General features: G+C 41.0%; 1 protein-coding gene across 7 annotated transcripts in view; it reads right to left on the bottom strand.

The window, feature by feature from the left end:
* Positions 1-860: 860 nt before the first annotated feature.
* KLHL32 (kelch like family member 32) overlaps positions 861-19,365 on the bottom strand; it is a 119,375-nt gene continuing 100,870 nt past the window's right edge. For 6 of the 7 annotated variants that reach the window (XM_027694767.1, XM_027694764.1, XM_027694776.1 and 3 more), the window contains 4 exons: positions 9,589-9,647; positions 6,635-6,827; positions 4,021-4,115; positions 861-2,210 (listed from right to left, as the gene is read on the bottom strand). In XM_027694767.1, the coding sequence (XP_027550568.1) occupies positions 2,049-2,210; positions 4,021-4,115; positions 6,635-6,827; positions 9,589-9,647 (509 nt within the window). In that variant the 3' untranslated portion in view covers positions 861-2,048. Of the gene's footprint in view, positions 2,211-4,020; positions 4,116-6,634; positions 6,828-9,588; positions 9,648-19,365 lie in introns of those variants that run through there. The other variant, XR_003536130.1, reaches the window with a different exon arrangement.

Consider the following 19,365-nt stretch of genomic DNA (forward strand, 5'->3'; position numbering starts at 1 on the left):
GGGCTTTACAAAGGCTGAGAAATTAATCCTCCCACCACCTACAAAATAGGAAGTATATGTCAGTTCTGCCCCCAGAGCAAAAGCTGATCACCTACCTGGTGTGATACCTCCAGGATGAGGCTCAAAGCTCCTGCATACACGTTTTGATTATTTTAGCCACCCTCTTCTTGAGAATGAGATGTAATATGTTTGTATCCCTGAAAACTACACATAAGTCAAAGTTCGAATACTTGCAGGCCTTGGGCCCTGCAACCCACACAGGAAAACAATTTCTAAATTGTAAATGGCCTGTTAAGAGAGCTGACCCTTGCATGCAGATTTTCAGGAGATCAAACAAATTAAACCAAGAAACTAAAATATATCTTGATGTACAGCCTATACAGCTTTCAAGCAGTATAGAGAAAAGTACTGCCTGGATGTAGGCTTGCTTGGTGCACAGAGGGAGGCAATGTTAGCAACTCAAGTTAGTGCACCAGGCAAAGACAGTGCAGCTGCACCTCTTCTCTAGGCAATGAGAGTGAGAAAGCTTAGCAAAAAAACCCCATAAAACATTCTAACCTGATAAGTACTGGAAAAGAAAAGGTGATGTTCCATGAGTACACTGCCCAGCAGGAGACTGAAATGGTGATAAAGTTACTTCCCTGTAACCAGACACTTAAAAGATGCATTTGATTTGAAAACACTGCTCCCTGGACAAAGTCAAACCTGTTCCTGTCCAGCAGGCGTGGGCTACTGCCACAGCATATTCTGCAGGTGGCATTTGCAGGAGCATCAGTAGGAATCTGACAGGTCTGCTCAGACTGCAGTGGCAGGGAGCTGATCAGTAGGTAAAGCAGAGAAGTGCAGACTACCCATAAATCAGAAATAGAGGAAGATTTAATAACATGCTTGGTTAATATTTACAAACATTGAAAATTTTGTTAGCTATGTAAATAAAACACAGAAATAAGAGGGGCTGCAGTAGCCCAGCAAAGCCAAAATATATCAGGTTAGAGTATTTGTTGTGAGCTGGCATATGCCTGGAGAATGGAATGGAGACACACTATATAAACGGAAAGAATAAATAAATATTGACATTGTTCTACACCTGTTTAGCCTCTGGAGACCAGTGATTTGTGGGACCATATGTTGGACAAATGAGACTGTTCACTGATAATTGTAAATGTGGTGACCCCTTGCAAACTGGATATTAAAAATATTAAGTAAATGGCACATTTTAATTATACAGTAAAGGGGCTGATCTCCACCATTAAAAGACTGCAGCTGTCAGGAAGAATTGATCATATGACAGAAGGTAACATTTATTTGATAGTAGACCTTGGTAAATGACATCCCAAACGATATTTAGATTCTCAGACAAAAAAATTCAGTTCAGACTTGAGTTTAACCATGAGGCATCAGTTTCTTTCTCTTTCAGCTGAGAAAATTTTTATCTGTTCCCCATATCCTATAGGGCTTGTTTGCTTTTTCGCTTTGTTTTAAACTGTTTTGAAGTATTTAAATTTAAAATGAAGTATTATTAAATGAGAAATTGTAAACGACAGAGTTCGGAATTGGAAGTCAACACATTTGTTATTCTTTTTACCAAAGGTATCGAGTAAGTTGCATAATTACCAGAGTAATCATCTTTACCAGATATCATATTTATCAACATAAACAGAGCTTTCTATCATCTTTGAAAGTGCCATTGGTGAACAACTGAACATAAAGACCCGAAAAAAGAGCATCCCAGAAGAAGCTGAGAGCATCCACAATGCCTTACAAAGTTGCATAAGGAAATGAAGTAGACACATAGCAAGTAGTCACCAGCAAAAATGCCAAACACTCTCATGTATGTGCTTCTACATCTGAGGCAGAGGAGAGAAACTGCAGACAGTTTTTGTAGCGTCCTTCTTGCTTGTTGTGATCTGACCTTAAGACAAATGTGTGATGGTAAAGCAGCAGTCTGTGTGGATTGATTCTTCTCATTGACCCAGAGAAACCCTTCTATACACAGGGTTTGATGCTCTCCCCCTCCACTTCTGATTTTGTGAAGCGCAAGGAGTGTCTCACATTGTGCCAATCCTGTGGTGAGGCACTTGCAAAGTCTGAAGATTGGGGCATGTGAAATATGGAGCTGGAAGAAAGCATGCAGCTATTCCATTGGAAGCGAAGGGGAGCGTAGGCCCATAGAATACCTCTTCCTTCCCCTCCTTGCTAACATCCAGCACCTGCAGGTCAAAGCATGCAAAATATTTTCAGGATCATAAAAGAAGGCTGAAACAAATGTGCTGGCACACACCACATGTATGTACTATTAATCCCAACAGAAAGGTAGTTTCAGATAAGTTTTAGATTGTATTGGTGATCTAGTGATCCACTGGCTGTCTCTATCAACCAAACCAAAACCTGAGTGCTCAGGCACTCAGCAGCAAACAGTGACATTGGATCCTGCTTTCTGGCAGCAGAACGTGCAGCCATGCAAGTGGGTTACTCTGCACAGAAGGGCTCCTGCTGGCACAGAGCAGAAATCATTTGTCAGCTTTGGTGGTATATAAGGAGCACGGCAGTTCCATAGAAGATAGAAATGCCAAATAAATGACTGACTTAAAGAAAGTAAAGGTATATGGGAAAAGTGGATTTTTTGTCTTCCAAAGGAGAAAACAACCTCAGTTTTCCTTAATTTGAACATAAAAGGGCTAGTTATGCTGGTTAAAGCCAGGCACTCTGCCAGCAGCTGAGAAGGGGCAGCACACACAGCTCTGCCAAATCACTCATTATATGGCTTTTCCCTTTGATGTGGGAATTGTCAGGCAGGCTGCCAGTTCACAACTAGTTTGGGGATGTGGACAAATGTCCATTTAAGACAGCAAGATCCCAGGATCATTTTTACTCGTCACTAAGCCGCATTTAAACCCAGGTGCAACGCTGTAAAGTACCTGTTGATTATAAATGAGCCCATTGGTGGAGTACAGCCACCACCTCTATACTGCGCTATTACTCCACCTAAAGCACTGTATGTCAGCTAGTGTTAGCAAAGCCAGTCTGAATGACTTTTTCCAACAAATTGTTAGGTATAGTATCCAACAACTTAGTAAAACACAATTATACTATGACCAGAACATGGTTTTAACTGTTTATCTTGCATGATCATCTCTTTACGAACTCATTATAAGACCAGCAGCTCGGCATCCTAAAGTATTCCCTTCTTATGCTAAGCCTTACTTGTAGTCTTATGGGGACAGTTTGGAGGGGAAATCCTAAACCCCCAAAAGTTGGAAACTAATGAAAATGTTCGTTATCAGCAAAAGGGCAGAAACTGAGATGTACAACAAGAGTTTCTGTCTGTAACTGCCCGGCTGGTCACAAAGCGATGGCTGTGATGCAGAACTGCTTCACTCAGGAACATGCAGAAAGATAAGAATTCCTAACTTCTGTACAGGAATACCAGAAAGCCATGGATCTGTAGGTGAGCTGCTCTTATACAAGATGAGAGAGCAGAAGAGTTTGTTGGACAACCTGTTGCCTACAGCAGAGATCAAAAACCTTCCATTGAAGCTTTAAATCAGTCAGTACTAGGGCAGGTTGCAGGCTGACTGAACGTGGTCAACAAACAACTTGTTAACTCTGGCTGCCCTTCAGAAACACGACTTGGAAAGAAAAAAAAATAAATCACAAGACGGGCTGAAAAATTCTCAGCCCATGCCCTGTCATCCATTTCTGCAACCCTTTTTCTTTTGAACCTGATTGTGTAACCTGTGAATATATACACATTATTTTATCCAAACCTTGCCAAAGGAAAGACAACTCAACCCTGGTTTACTGGAATATCTCAGAGGAATTGCATCTATTGGCTCATCTGGAAGTATTTTTAATATCCACAGTATTTCCTCTCCGTGTTTATGCAGGTTCAGTGGCTGCATAAGAAATATCCTTAATCTCTCCACTTCACATATATTTTCCTTTTTTAATAACCTCTGTGCAAAAGTTATCCTTGTGACATTATTGGAAAAGACTTTAAAAGAAGCATAAGTCACTCACCTGGATACATGCCAAAGGCTCATTTGTCCAAATCGAATAGCCACCAACTAAATATATTCTACCATTGTGGACAGCAACTCCAGACTCATTTTGACCTAAAGCAAGGAAGGAAATAGAAACCACTTTTAGTGTTTAATTAACCCTTTAAACACCAAATGTTGGAGTTCTGTAATAGGATGCAAATGCACCTGGCAGTAATTGACTGTTTCAGAATTCACAACATGTTGGAGCGAAGGTGAAGGGTGAGGGCTGTTCCTTGCTCTACACGGGAGCCCCATACAGTGCTGCCCAGAGATGTCCCAGATGAGCAATAATGTGGCAGTGCAGGGACTATCTACTCTTTTGTAAATGACACTGGTTTGCATACACGTGCTTCACAGCCCCCACCTGCCTTGCAGCTACTATCAGACATGAACATCCAAACAGACACAGAGGCTGAGAGTGACGAGGGCCCCTCATGTGCTGCCCACACCTGTTCACCCACACCGTTCCTCCAGGTACAAGTACGGTGAAAATGGCAGAAGCTGCTGTGCAAGTTCATCCCCATAGCAACGGTCTCCTGAACAAGTTTGGAAGTTTTGAAGGATAAATACAGCCTTAGAAAAATCTGCACTACACAATGCAACAGGCACATTTACTGCCAGTTGCACAGACAGAAAGAAAGGCTTAGATGCCTTCTCAAGGTGCAGGTTGTGGAAACAACCCTGCAGGTTAAGGAGAGGCAGCTATCTGTAGTAGGACAGGGGTCAGCTCCAGAATGAGGGTGCCTGTGGTGCCAGGGTTTTGCACTTGCAAATCAGATGACATCCTTCTCAAAGGCTGTCAGTTCCTCCAGATAATAAAATAATTAACTGGTGAGCAAAAGAGAGATAAAAAACTGGTTCTGTTTGACAATGTGTCAAACTTTTTAATCTGTGCCTCTCAGTGTTCATCAAGAACTCTATAAAGGCCTGACTTGGAAACCAAGCAACCCTTTTCCAGATCCCAGAAATTAAGAAACCCTGTGCAATATCTTAAAAGAACAAAGTTGCCACTAGAGCAGTTTTAAACCTACCAGGCAGAAAATGGCTTAAGGTGACTGCTTCATTTGCCAGACATTCATCTCTCTGACACAGCGTTTCTAGTTACCATGAGCTTCTAAGTTAGGCTCCTACAGCCTAATTCCTAGCCTTTTCAGTGGTAGAGCTCAGAAATTATCGCAATGCCAAATAAAAAAGGTTGAAAAGTGAGGTATGCTCAGTTGTAGGACTCCTATAGCAGTCTGAGCTTCAAGTTTGCTGCACAAGAGAATGGCCACAACATTAATGCTGTGCTATCCTGGAAATCCAACCTTTTGTGCAAAGCTACTGTTGGTGCTACTCTAAGAATGTGTCACATGCCTGTCTTGTAGCCTGGCCAGCAGGTCGAGGGAGGTGATTCTGCCCCTTTACTCCACTCTGGTGAGACTCCACCTGGAGTGCTGCATCCAGCTCTGAGGACCTCAGCACAGGAAGGACAACTCACTGTAGGAGTGAGTCCAGAGATGGCCATAAAGATGATCAGAGGGATGGAGCACCTTTCCTACAAGGTAAGGCTGCTCAGCCTGGAAAAGAGAAGGCTTCAGGGTGACCTATTTGTGGCCTTCCAGTACCTGAAGGGAGAGGGCTTTTTACAAGGGCATGTAGTGACAGGACAAGAGGAATAGATTCAAACTGAAAGAGAGTAGGTTGAGATTAGATATTAGGAAAAAATCTACTGTGAGGGTGGTGCGGCACTGGAATAGGATGCACAGAGAAACTGTGGATGCCCATCCCTGGCAGTGTTCAAGGCTGGGTTGGATGGGGTCTGAGCAACCTGGTCTAGTGGGTGGTGTCCCTGCCCATGGCAGGGGGGTGGGAAATAGACGATCTTTAAGGTCCCTTCCAACCCAAACCATTTTATGACTCTATATCTCTCTCAGGGATTCAAGGGGGTAGTACATCTGGGAATTGTATCAGGTGGAGGTGAACTTTGGTGGACTGGATGGCATGGACAGTGAGTTGCAGTGCTTTGCAAGTTCTGACTGTAACAGTTCTTCCTAGAGAAAGTCAAGAAGAACTTTACAGATACTCCAGCTAACTGAGCTGCTTGACTCAGAATTCAAGCAAGGACACCTCCTTTTGGGTATTTGATTAAGAAGATACTGTTTAGAAATAAGTGAGGGTTAATGAATTTGAGTGAAATCTTTGCCCTATAACTCCAGCAGAAAGTACTACAAAAATATGTTATTATGGTAGAGATGCATCAGTCTCTTGTACATTCAGGGAGCTAAATCTATGACTGCAGGCAAGCTTCTGGAGAATCAAAAAAACAGTAGTGGTAATATTATGACAAATTATTTTTTACTGCTTCATTAAATTAAATTTATGTGCACCTTCTTAAAAATTTAGTATACAATGTGCTAACACAAAGGTTTTGTAGACCACTCAGTGCCAGAACTATAATCCAAAATGTCTTGTTGGCTGACGATGGTCCATAAATCAGAAGCAATTGTAGCAAAGTCATGTAGTTCCAAATTCTAAAGGCATCTAAAGGGAAAAGAACTGATGTTTCTCTTCAGTAGTAGCAAGTTCCCCTTTTGGTGTGCAATACTCACCTGTCAACATGTTGAAGTTGCAACGCGTCCACTGGTCAGCATCTATGCTGTAGGAGTCTATGTGCCGGACCAGGATCCGATCATTGTTGTAGTCAAGATCATTCCCACCTAACACATAAAGTTTCCTTTGGACAGCTGCCATGGAGTGATACACTCTCCTCTGCAACATTGGGCTACGGCTTAACCACTTATTCTGGAAAGAGAAAGAGAGAACTTGTCTCAGCACTGCTCAAAGACACACCTGTATTAGTAGTATAATAAACAGTAGCATGTTACTGATGTTCTTCTTACCCTTGGTCAGGAATCACAAGTGCATATATTTGTGTTGTTCACATGTTAGACATGTGTGTTGGTTATAACACTGACTAGACATACTGGACTTTCAACATGTGGTTTACAGTTCTCACATTTAAATTCATTAATTTAATAGTATTTCTTGCTCTGTATTATTTCTGTCTAGATCATCAGGTTTCAAAAGTACTTTTTTCCTTTATAACTCAGTAGCAAATGCTACTTAAGCCAGACTATTAGATGCCTGCTTTGTATACAGTGCTACAATTATCTGTACCAATGAGCTCTGTTATGAGACGAGAGATTCTTCTACGTTTCTTTATTCAGAAGCTTATTTGATCTTATCCTTGGAGAAGGAAGCAACAAGGAAAAATAATTTCCTAAAGAATCTTCTCAAATGATTAATGTATTTGGTTTAATGTTAACCCTTTATTTCTGGGAACTTACAAAGTAACATCCTTTTGCATATTTTTCTTACTCATTAACAATATTCAAGAATTCTACCTGTTATGGGGAGAGGCAAGAAGACATGGAAGATAAGGGATTAAAACACAGTACTTAAACCTAAGAAAACAATCGCTCCTGCTACGCTTACCAAATCAAACAACCTGGCAACAGATGAGATTAGTTTAAGTGGAGGAAGTTAAAATCTGTGAGGAAATTCTTTGTGATGCATGTGCTACCACTTGTGGTAACTCAAGAGCCTCTAAAACTTCTGCCTTTTAACCTCCACAATATATAGCTACACATTTCAATGTGTAGTAGTTGAATATTAGGCATTAATGATTGCATTAGTAGTCCAGTCTCTTAACACCAGACTATAGACACCATCTGCTTTGGAAAGCCTGCCTGCATCCCCTGATTATATCTTTAGCTTCCTCCACTGCAGTGCCTGCCAGGTGAGCCGCAAAGCACTGCAAAGGCAAAGAAACAGAGGGGCCTGGTGGGGTCATTTCTAATAAGCCGGTGTGTGAATACTAATCAGTGGTGGGGAAGCAGAGGTCACCCCAGCCGGCTTGTTGGCAGGTAGCTGTGTGCTCTGTGGCAGATGGCAGGCATTATCGACTCGCCACAAAGGCCTCGCGCAGAAGCAAACGCTGGTGCTGAATGATAGAGTTATTGAGATTCTGTGCGAGATGCAAGCAGATGTGATGGTTTCCAGTACCCACCGTAAACAATATGCCAGCTGAATTTTTAAAAAGAGCTTGTGTGTACAAACATGAAGCAGACCTCATTTGAAGAATGCAGGCACACAATTCCTCTGTAACTCTTTACATGCCAGACCGGTTTTCTCACTGTCAACACGGCACGCTGAAGTAGCCCTGCCACTGGTATTTTGGGGTGCAACTTTCACATCAGCAAGTAAAGAATCTAAGTGTCAGATACACAATAGAGACACAGTATCTAAGTGTGTGTCCCCCTCATAAGCAAAATAAGATTGCTGCCTGTAATTACTACTTGGATTTAGGACAGTCAGCATTTGTACAATCGATGCATAAAACTGCACCTCAAAAAGAAAGAGGCACGTGTGCCATCGCCTGCTTTCTGCTTCAGGCCCCATATGTGCTATGCTTTAAAAAGTCAGTGGGAACAACATAGAAGCATCTCCTGGCACAATTTGGTTCCAAATACAGCAATCAAAGCCCCTATCGTACAATCAGCAAAGTCAAAATCTTCCACATGGGTGTAAATCAGGCTATGCAACTCTGATTGCAAGCTTAGGACTTTTAATTCCTAATACAACCAAGAGGGCATAACCATGCCCTAACCCTCTGAAATGGTTACTGAGCCATGCTAACCTAATCAAAACACATACATAATGTATGAAATAATCCCTAAAAGATATTTTAGGTGCTTGGGTAATGAAATGATGGCACCCTTGCAGGCAGTAGAGTAAGTCACAGCCAGGTAGTACAGTTCTCAAAATATACAGGAAACAAAAAGGATCATATATGCAATTCAAAGCAGAAATGCCAATGACACGGAGCGGTTTTGGGACACTGACTTTAAGTATATGTTGCCCATGGTTGCTGGATTACAAAAAAAAATGAACAAGCAAAATATAATAATAATGGCCAGTCTTCGCGAACGAAGATTTTTTGGGGAAAGGTCTTTTTACCTTTCCAGCCTGCGCAATGGATTTTTTTAGGTGAGACACAGCCTGCGCTGAACTGAGCCCACCCTTTAATCCTAAAGTTCATCTGCCGGGGCCAAGCAAGCTTGGACAATGGCAGTGAGGTCCTTAGGACGTAGGTTTGTTTAGAGTGTCCTTCTCATAGATGGATGGCCTCACAGGGCTAACGAGCTACCATCTGCCCGGGGGACTTGGGATTCGAACCCGTGGTCGCAGCAGTGAGAGTCCTGCATGCTAACCACTAGGCCACCAGGGGTCCCCTACAAGCAAAATAAATAGTGACAAATACAGGGGATTTAAAGCACATTTCTGTATTTAAGACGGTTCTAATGCCTACAGGCTTAAAAAACATAATAAGTCATCAGGGTCTCCATTACTCTGTTAAATTCACACATCAGTACCCAGTGAATTTAAATACCACTAATTCAAATGGTCAGCGCTTTTAGCCTTACAAATCATTGTATGTTTTCGACAGGAGACCTGTTTAAAGCAAAACATTTGAGAAAAAACATACAACACAGATACCCACCTGCTTAGGATCATAGACCATGAGCCTGTTTTGATACTGTGCAGTATTTGTTACTCCTCCTATGAAAGAGTTTATACAAGTTATATTTTTTCATAAAAGCAAAACCAGGACCAAGATCAGGTACACCAAAACAACCAATTCTAGAGGTCATTTGCTGACATAATTACATTAAGTACCACAACTTCTGCTTACATTACATATTTGAAAGAAATCCTATATTTAGTTTGTAGAGTTATCTCCTGGCTTAGTTGTAGACTTAGGTTGGAAGGTTCCTCCATAGTGACAGAAACAGCTCTACCACTTACTTTCCAATAACAGTCAGAAAGCAAAGTATAACGCACCTCAGAAAAGTTCAGAATAGAGTCTGACCCAAGTAGATGCTGCAAACCATTTACCACAACACAGTAAACAGATGTTTAATGCCCAATCATCCTGTTCTCCATTATTTTTAAAAGGCAAATCTCATTGAGTAAACATGGAAAACTTCTTCAGTGTCAAGTCTGTAATCTTACCTATGCAAACATGTTCTTGAGCGTGCTCAAACCTCCTGGGAAAACTGTGCCACTGCAGCACTGCCACAGGTCCCGGTCCCCCTCTCTCACCACCCTGGGCCAATGGGAAGGTGGGACCAGACGTAACACCTGCAAGTTGCACCTCACCTTCATCCTACCAAGAGGTCTGAGCAGAACTAGGGCATGCCACTGGCCACACACCAGAGGGACTCATACTGACAGACAAACTTTTTATATTAGAGTTTTAATGGCATGTGCCAATAGTGGACAAAATCCACAGCAATGAGAAGAAGGAATTTCATCTGTCATTGCATTTGTTGATGCTTCTCTTCTGTTTCAGCCAGGTCAGCAGCACAGTGATTTTCATTCCTGCTGGCTGAGCTATGGCCAAACTGACACCTCAAAAGATCCCAGAAAAAAAACCTGCAGGCCAATTTAGTATATAAGATAAGAAGAGCAGGTCCTTTAATTAGGCTCTTAGGGAAATACACATGATGCACCTCGTGTCCAGGGGGTTCCACAATTTAAGGTATTATCCCAACCAATCCCAGATTTATCTGCCCCCCAGTTCCTCCCAGTTCTTCCCCTCGGCATGCCTCTTCGGGAATTGAGTTAGGGGGTTCTGGGACCCCCTCTTCCTCATCTTCCTCTTCGTCACTGCATGTCCAGTCCTTGGAGTTTCTCCAAAGCTCTGGGTTTTGAAGGATGCTTTGACAATGATGTATCTTGTTGTTCAAGCCAGGGTGCAAATGTTCTTAAACAGAAAGAAGGCCTACCTTGAGGGAAGTCTAAACAAGCTACAGGAATTTAGATAGATAAGAAATGGGGTAATAGGGCTGGGTAAATGTGTAAACTACTGTGATAAAGGGTGAACTAACTACAGCTACTTCTAAAATCTACAAAAAGCTAAAAATCAAGAAAATCCATAGACATCAGTCCCCCTTTTAGAGGTATGGCAAGAACTCCATCTTGTCTAACCTCTACCACCTATACTTAACATTATACCAGTAAGATGACTGACACCTACAACACTAATCATACAATAAGCTATTATGCAGCTACTAATTCCTACTACTCATTCCTGCTGGATGAGCTATAGCTACTCGAACTAAGGCTGCTGGGTTTTTTTTCTTCTATTTCCAAGCTCCATGCTGGGGAATCCTCATTTTGCCAGTGTCCAGCTGCAGCTAGGGCAGCATTTTGGTTCAGAGCCATATCGTGATTTTGAAGCAACTCCCCCACCTCTCACATGTCATTTTAGGCTGTATGTTCGGATGGGTGTGCATTGAAGTTAAACCAGAAGCTCTGTTCCAAATTTGCACCAGCTGTGCTCCACTTCCTAATGGTGGCATAAGGGTGTGAAATAATAACCGGTCTTTTGAATAGCTTTGTTCCATCTTAGTACTGGGAACATTTGGGCCAAAGGACCAGAACAAATCTAGTCCAAAGCAAAAGATGTGAACATGTACATGGAGTAAATACAGAGAACTCAGAACCAAAGTTTAGTGCTGATCTGCTCCTACTGGGTTGAGCTACTTGCTAATATAGAAGTATCCTCTGATTACTCCAAATAATTTGAGTGAGGCTGCGAATTTGATCAGTGGATAGCAGAAACTACAGATCTATCTATTTTAGTCCTCTTCAGCTGCAGTAGCAGAGAGAAATAATGTTGTTACTTGGGTGCATCTCAGCAAGCACGAACCTGTGCTGGTCCTGACACATGGACAATGGCACAAACTCCCAGCTCAGAGACACTTACAGGTTCAGAGAGAGCTAGGATGAGATGCAGTCTTTCCAAACCATTTCCATCACACTGTGCTGCACTATGCCCAACACAGAACCTGTGAAGTGCACACACAAGAACAGGCATTGGAAAGCAATGACTGCTCCTGTGTCTAATCTCACAATCTGTTATTTGTCTCTACACTGTTGTGCAGCCTCCACAGTCCTAGTGGCCATCAGCCACATGCACAAACCCATCTTTTCTAATATCTGTTTTGTAATTTGATTTTCTTTTACATACAGTTATTTTCACTCCCAGCACAATGTTTAAAATGAGATGTCAGATTAGCATTTTGAAAAATAAAAATCATAGTTATTTGGATGATTACGTCCAGAACGTTAAACTACAGGAGACACATCAGAAACACAATACTGGGTCATGTATTTCGATTCCAAAAGGACACCTTAATTTGGGGCGAAAGATGTGAAGGAAGAAGAGAAAGAAGGGTGTTGCTTCCTCGTAAAATAATCAAATAAGCAAAATTATTTGCTTCTCTTCACAAAGAGCCCCTCACATCAAGTACACAGCTTACATCTTTTCCCCTGCAATATTGCTCCTCTCTGGTGTTTTGTCATTACATTCCCTTCACATATCGCTCTTCACTTTTAGATTAATCTGCCAAAATGAGATGCTAAGGATTTGCATACAGATTTGACTACACAAAAATAGATCTGGAATTAATAACAGTCTCTATATGTTTTAATTTCTTCTAGACTGGAGTACCCTTGCCTCCAGCAGTATTCTTGGCTTTGAAAGTCATCAAGCTGATTTGTCTGCTCTTAGGTTATGATGCCACATGCTGCTACACTGTCCCCTGCAATCAAAGTGCTCACAGAGATAGATTCCATGCCTTCCCCTAACAAGTATATTTTATAGATTGGCAGTTTTGATCTCCCCTCCCCAGGGGGATAATCTGCATCTTAACAGGTTTCTATAGATACATCTGTCATTAAATATGCCATCTTATATCTGCATCAATTTTCAAACTCTAGTTCCTCCTAACTTTGAAGTGCTATAGCAGAAGTTTAAAATTTTCTGCCAAAATTCAGATTTAACAAGTCTGCAATGCCCTCTTGAACTACTTTTTTAAAAATACTCCAGGCAGCTGGGAAAGGGCAAAAGAACAGCAATATGTGTCTCAAAACATAGGAAAAGGAGGGAAAAAAAAGTTTAAATGGTACTAAAAATAATACATACTTTCTTAGAAAAAAAATTGTGTAATTCTGAGAGAATTCCTTAAACTTCTCTGTTGTTTTTTCTATGAGAAAAGGAGAGGATAGAAAGAGAGACATCATAACAACACAAAGTATTTAAAAATACAAACTATGCTACTAAATTTGATGTCAAGCAATAGCAGTTAATGTGGTAGTAACCCAAAAGTTAATGAAAGAGAAGAAAAAGTCTGGCTGAGTAAATGACAGAAAATTTACAATTTGGTCAGTGCTTGCTGGGTTTTATAAATGGAGCAATGGTTACACCACTTTGACATGAGCAGCTGGCTTTGAGGACTCCACTTCCTGGGAGGCCTGAAGCACTCTCAGGACAAGTCTGTGTCTTGCTCTTACAGACATGAGCACACCCTCACAGAAAGCCCATCATCCAGCCTGTGGGCTTGCAATGTTTTTACACTGCCACAGTCACTGTTGCTCACTCCCTTGCAGGCCGTATATGTTTTTAAGCCCTCCAGGACCTGTAACTTCCCAGCTCATGCAACAGTGCCCGTCTATATGAGGAATTTGCTGGACGATTCCAAGACACACCTTACCCAGCCCTTTTCCACACATGGGAAACATTTTGGGTTGTTACAGCCCACTCAACCTGTCCACAAACTCCACTGAAAAACACCTTCAAGACACATACTTTCAAAAAGAGAGAAGGGTGGGAGGTAGTAGATTCAACACCATTTTCCCAAATGACAATTTATAATCCACCTTTATAACATGTCCTAGCAAGACCCCCATATGACTTGAGAAATCTAATCCAATCCAAATCACCCGGAAAATCTCACAACTCTCTCGGAAGTCCCCAGTTGCTGCATGAATCCGAGTTCATTGGGAGATGTGTAAAACTACATATTGGCAAAGAGCCCCCATGTGTATTCCTTCCAGCAAATCTAGGGAATATATAGAAATTGACATGACATACACCCCAAGGTGCTCTTCTATTTTAGAATAGAAATCTCCTCTCTGAGGTGTCTGTGTGTTAAACACAAGATAATCCTTCCTCAACATGCAAACCCATTGCCTCTTACTTCAGCCAGCCCAGGTGCAGTGAGGGCAGTTGAGCTGAAGCATATTCTCCCACCCTAAGAAGTGCCCTGGAAGATGCCAACAGCAGCTCTAATTAATGCTGTGCCACTCCAGATGTAATCCAGCTGCAAGCAAGAGGGGCACAAGCCCTACATTTGTTAGCAGACTGCTTTTTTCTTTTTTTTTTAATCATTAAAGCTGGATGTTTACATTCAATCTAAGAAGAGTCAGTGGCATCAAACTTATAATGTCCATGATTGAAAGCTATGAGATTTATTACCTTTATTCAAATACAGCAATAATGAGGTCTGTAAATGTTCCATATACAGACTAAGACTGGGCCACTGAGGCAATTTTTATGTACTTGTTAACCTCCTGCTCCTGGTAAATCCTGTGCCAGCCACACTGTAAAACCTGATTTGGTTAGATTCTGTAAATTCCTATTATTCCAGATCTATTTTTCATAAAAGAATTTTCTAGGCATTACTGAGAAAATATTTTTCTCTTCACAACAGCATACTGATAGTAAGGTAATACTTTCATTCCAAATCATTTGCAAACTCAGAGTAATTCTCCAAGATATGTTATCACCATCATTTCCTCGGTCAAAATCACCACCATTAGGGAGAAAATAACAGTTAAAACCCCAAAAGAATCTTGAATTTTGAAGAAAAATATTTATACCTTATACTAAATACAAAGCAACTGTACAGGGTTGGCTTGTTTACCCCTTCTCCCAAGTTGAGTTTTTATGTGTATGACAAGATGTGATTTTAGCTGACACACTTAAGGTCAGACAACTCGGGCCTCTGCAAAACAACAGCATAACACTTTGCTTTAAACAAGACTTTTCATGTGCTAATCTCTTGAGCACCTGAGGCAGGGGAAGCATCATTATCCCAAGATGCAGGCACAGGAATGGCCCAGAGCTGGAGTGCCTGGCAGAGGTTCCCTGCCCCTTGCTGTCCCCAGGGGCACTCCACCTATACGGGTGGAGGAAGGTTAACGTGTCTGCAAAAGCAGATCTCCAGATTTGCATGTGTGCACCATGGAGGATGCAGGGAAATGGGCATAGTTCAAGTTCTCGCTCTTATGGAAAATACTTCGCCGCTTTTATAGTTAATGATTGTTAGTAATGTTGAACTCCAAAGTGTTTGGTGAATTTTGTTTCTCTTTCACTGAAATACTTCACTTTCACTGAAATACTTCACTTTTCAAGCACGTGGCATGCAATTCGTTTGTGAAATTGGTCATGGCATCAGATGTTAACTTGGGCCTGTAAGATTCATCCCTCTATAAAATTTCCAAACCATCTGCCTGATGCTGCAATGTCAGTACAAAGAACTTATCTTTTGTGTTTTAACCCCAGTCAGCGACTCAGCTGCTCATTCACTCCCCCCCGGGTGGGGTGGGGAGAGAATTGGAAGAGTAAAAGTGATAAAACTCGTGGGTTGGGATAAAGACAGTTTACAGGTAAAGCAAAAGCCACACACGCACATGAGCAAGCAAAACAAGGAATTAATTCGGCCATCCTCAGGAAAGCAGGAATCTATCAAGCAGTAATGGTGACCTGGGAAGACAAAAGCCATTCACTACAAACGTCCTCCCACTTTCTTCTTCTTCCTCCAGCTTCATATGCTGAGCATGATGCCATATGGTATGGAATGTGCCTTTAGTCAGTGGGGGTCCCAGCTGTGGCCCCTCCCAATATCTTGCCCACCCCAGCATCCTTGCTGGTGTGGTGGGGTGAGAAGCTTTGACTCTGTGCAAGCACTGCTCAGCAGTAACAAAAACATGCCTGTGTCATCATGACTGTTTCCAGCACAAATACAAACACAGCCCATATTGGCTGCTATGAGGAAAATTATCCAAGTTAAAACAAGCACATTATTTTGACGAATTCTCATGTATTTTTTTTTTAAAGAAAATAAAATGATGGCTGTGGAAAAAAAATAACTAAAAAACTCCAAACAAACAAACAAAAAACCCCAAAACACCCAAGAAAAAATAGTTATATAACAATATAGAGCCCAGAAAACTCAAGAGCTGAACCCACTTGTGCTGACCAGAGGGTCTGACTAGTTCTAGAGTGCAAAAGGCTCCAAGGCTCCCTCTTTTAACATGCTTCTGTCAGGTTAAAAACCCTAAAGAGGTGGTAGCAGCCTAGAAGCCCCTCTGTCACCTGAAACACCAGCCCCCCATCTCCTATATATGCTTACACTTGTATAGCATTTTGTTTAGCTCATTTCCCTTCCCTGCTGCCTTTGCCATGATTTTATCCTCTATTATTTTTGAATCTTCGTCGTATTTGTCCCAAAGGAGCAGCAAAGTAAAGCTGAAAATGACTCCCAATAATAACAGAAACCCCTTAAGTCTAGTCAGCTTTTGATCAGCAAAGCCTTAAAGAGGGCAAGCAGCTGTAGCAGAGGCACCAAGTAAATGGTCATTGTGCAGGTCATGCCTTGATGACTCTCTCCACAAATACAAGGGCTAGAAACTTATATTATCACTGTTTAATTTATTCACTCACTAAAAAACTGGGCACATTTTCAGGGTTCCCTTGCCAGCTGGTAGTAGCAGACTGACTTTGAGAGCTCTTTGCTGATGACCCATATTTCCCAGAAAAGGCAGCAGGGATACAGCTCAGAAACATCTCTAACTCAGACTAATTTTTTAATTACTTAATTTTAGGTCACATACTTCAAAATTAGGTTCCCTCCTGCATTACTGATTACTTTTATGCTAACATCTTATATTCAATGACGAACAGTGAATGTTTTCAGCAGTGACTATGATACAATAAAACATCTCTTTGTACTATTTCCCCAGCCCTGAATGTACCACAAGCTACATTTTAGTCCTAAGCAATTAATTGAGAAAGCTAGCTACAGTTATTTTATCTCCATCTCCCTTTCATTTTAAAATAACTCTATTCAATACATAGAAACCAGTTTTCAACCTGTGAGTACATAATTCAGATCAATACACTACTGAACTGTAGCATGGTATGCTCTTGTACTTCATAATAACCTGTCGGAATCTAGCAACTCAAAACTTCTAAGCATTTTCTCAAAAACTATCCAAATACAACTGAAAAGCCCTATCTTATTACATTGCCAAAACATTGTTCTTGACTGTGGTTTTACAACAGAAGTTATGTTCGTGGCATTTACAAATATAAACGGAACAATACTGACAAAATATTTTTTGTTGTTTTGCCCAGTTTTAAAGAGTTGATGTAACAGGCTTCCACTTACCTCTTCCCCTGATTCTAAGCTCTATTAGAGGCATATCCTTGAACACAATATCACACTGCATCATTATATAAATGCAGGTAGTATTTAAAACAAACAGGCAGGCATGCATTTCACCTACATAACTAAGTACATGAATTAATCCTCAGCATAATTTCCCCTTTCTTAGCATATTTGGAAAGATTAAATTTAATCTTCAATCAGTCCCACATTTGACTTAAAAATCCTATCAAATGCTATCTTGTGTTTCAGATATTTGGAGTTTTTGAGTTGGTTTGGTTTTTGTTGTTTTGCTTGTTTTCGGCTTTTTTTCAATTAAATTAAGACAAAAATTATTACTTTTTTCATTTACTGGAGGAAAGACCACACTGATGGATTTCTAGTGCACATTCAATGATTTTATATGAATATGTTTACCACAGTTTCCTAAAAAGCTCTGTTCTTCATAAATGGAGACTGACAAATGTAAACAGCAAGATGGGAAAAAAAACCAGTAAGCAAGACACAACAGTAGTAACCTCCATGCATTTGAAGTGCCCATCACAGACATACATCCCTTTTCACTAATAAAATAGGAAAGGTAGTCAAGAAAGAGGATAATGCACTGAACACACCCAGCTGGTACCCTAAAACAGAAACCCTGTTCCTGTACTGTACCTGGATCTCACTTCAGGATTAATACACAGCACAAACTCTACAAGATTCCTTAAAAGATGGTTACTGAAGGAAGCGATGCAAATACCTGCCAGGGATCTCATTGATTTTCTGTGTTTTGTCTTGCTGTTAATTCCAAAGTCGTCGTTCATGATTTTAGTGTATATTAGTAAAAATAGATACCTGCTAAGTCCCCTGCCAATGCTTAGGAATCCATTCCCATGAGGCACTTAATCCATATGGACAAAACTAAAACTGCTAACCTAAACAACGTACTTTGAGAAGCACAGTGAAGGCCTAGGTAGCTAACTTAATCTTCCATTCATACACCATCTTTTCACCAAAGGCATTCCAGACCACATTAAAATCCCCAGAGGGGATACCACAGGGTATCTACAGTGAAGATGCCAATCACTGAACGTTAACCTCAAGGGCTGGCCCCATTTACTCATTAGCTTTCTTAATAAATATTGTAACTATATAACCTTCCATGGAACACTTCTTAGTAAAAGGGGAATATTTTTCCAAGAAATCTTCTGTAGACACTATCGACCGTACTCCAAAATAACTAATCACAGAAGTCATTAGAAAGACTGAGTAAACAATGTCCTCAACCCCCATCAATGTAACATAACAATGTAACATATAACATAAAAACTACATCAGACTCAGTTGCAAATGATACATTAGTTTAGGATTATAAGGCCTATACATTCATCTATCTGTGCCATAAAGCTAAGATTACATCCAGACAGTCCTGTACACTCTTTATAGATAGAGCCATGGATGATTTCTAACAAAGGTCATTTTGGCCAGTTACAATATCCTGATGAGCAAGTGGGTGCAATTCATACATCTGCCTTCAAGTCCTGGAACAATACAAGCCAACAAGCACCTAATTTTCCATTTCAATATCAGGACTAAATGAATCGTAGAATCATAGAATATTCTGAGTTGGAAAGAAACCATAAGGATCATGGAAATCCAAGTCCTGGCCCTGCACAGGACCGGCTCAAAAATCACACCTTGTGCCTTAGAGCGTTGTCCAAACTCTTCTTGAACTCTGTCAGGCTTGGTGCTGTGACCACTTCCCTGGGGAGTCTGTTCCAGTGCCCAATCAGCCTCTGGGTGAAGAACCTTTTCCTAATATCTAACCTAAACCTCCCCTGACACAACTTCTGGCAATTCCCTCGGGACCTGTCACTGTCAGAAGCACCAGATCATACTACAGAAACTGTCTTTTGTTTGTTTGTTTTTAGGAAGCACACAGAATTTATCATCTGAAATTTGTCCAAAAGTGCATTATCATTCCAATTCGCTGTGAT

Source organism: Neopelma chrysocephalum, unplaced genomic scaffold, assembly GCF_003984885.1.
Source record: "Neopelma chrysocephalum unplaced genomic scaffold, ASM398488v2 Primary Assembly neopelma1_23b, whole genome shotgun sequence".
In the NCBI taxonomy this organism is placed as follows: Eukaryota; Metazoa; Chordata; class Aves; order Passeriformes; family Pipridae; genus Neopelma; species Neopelma chrysocephalum.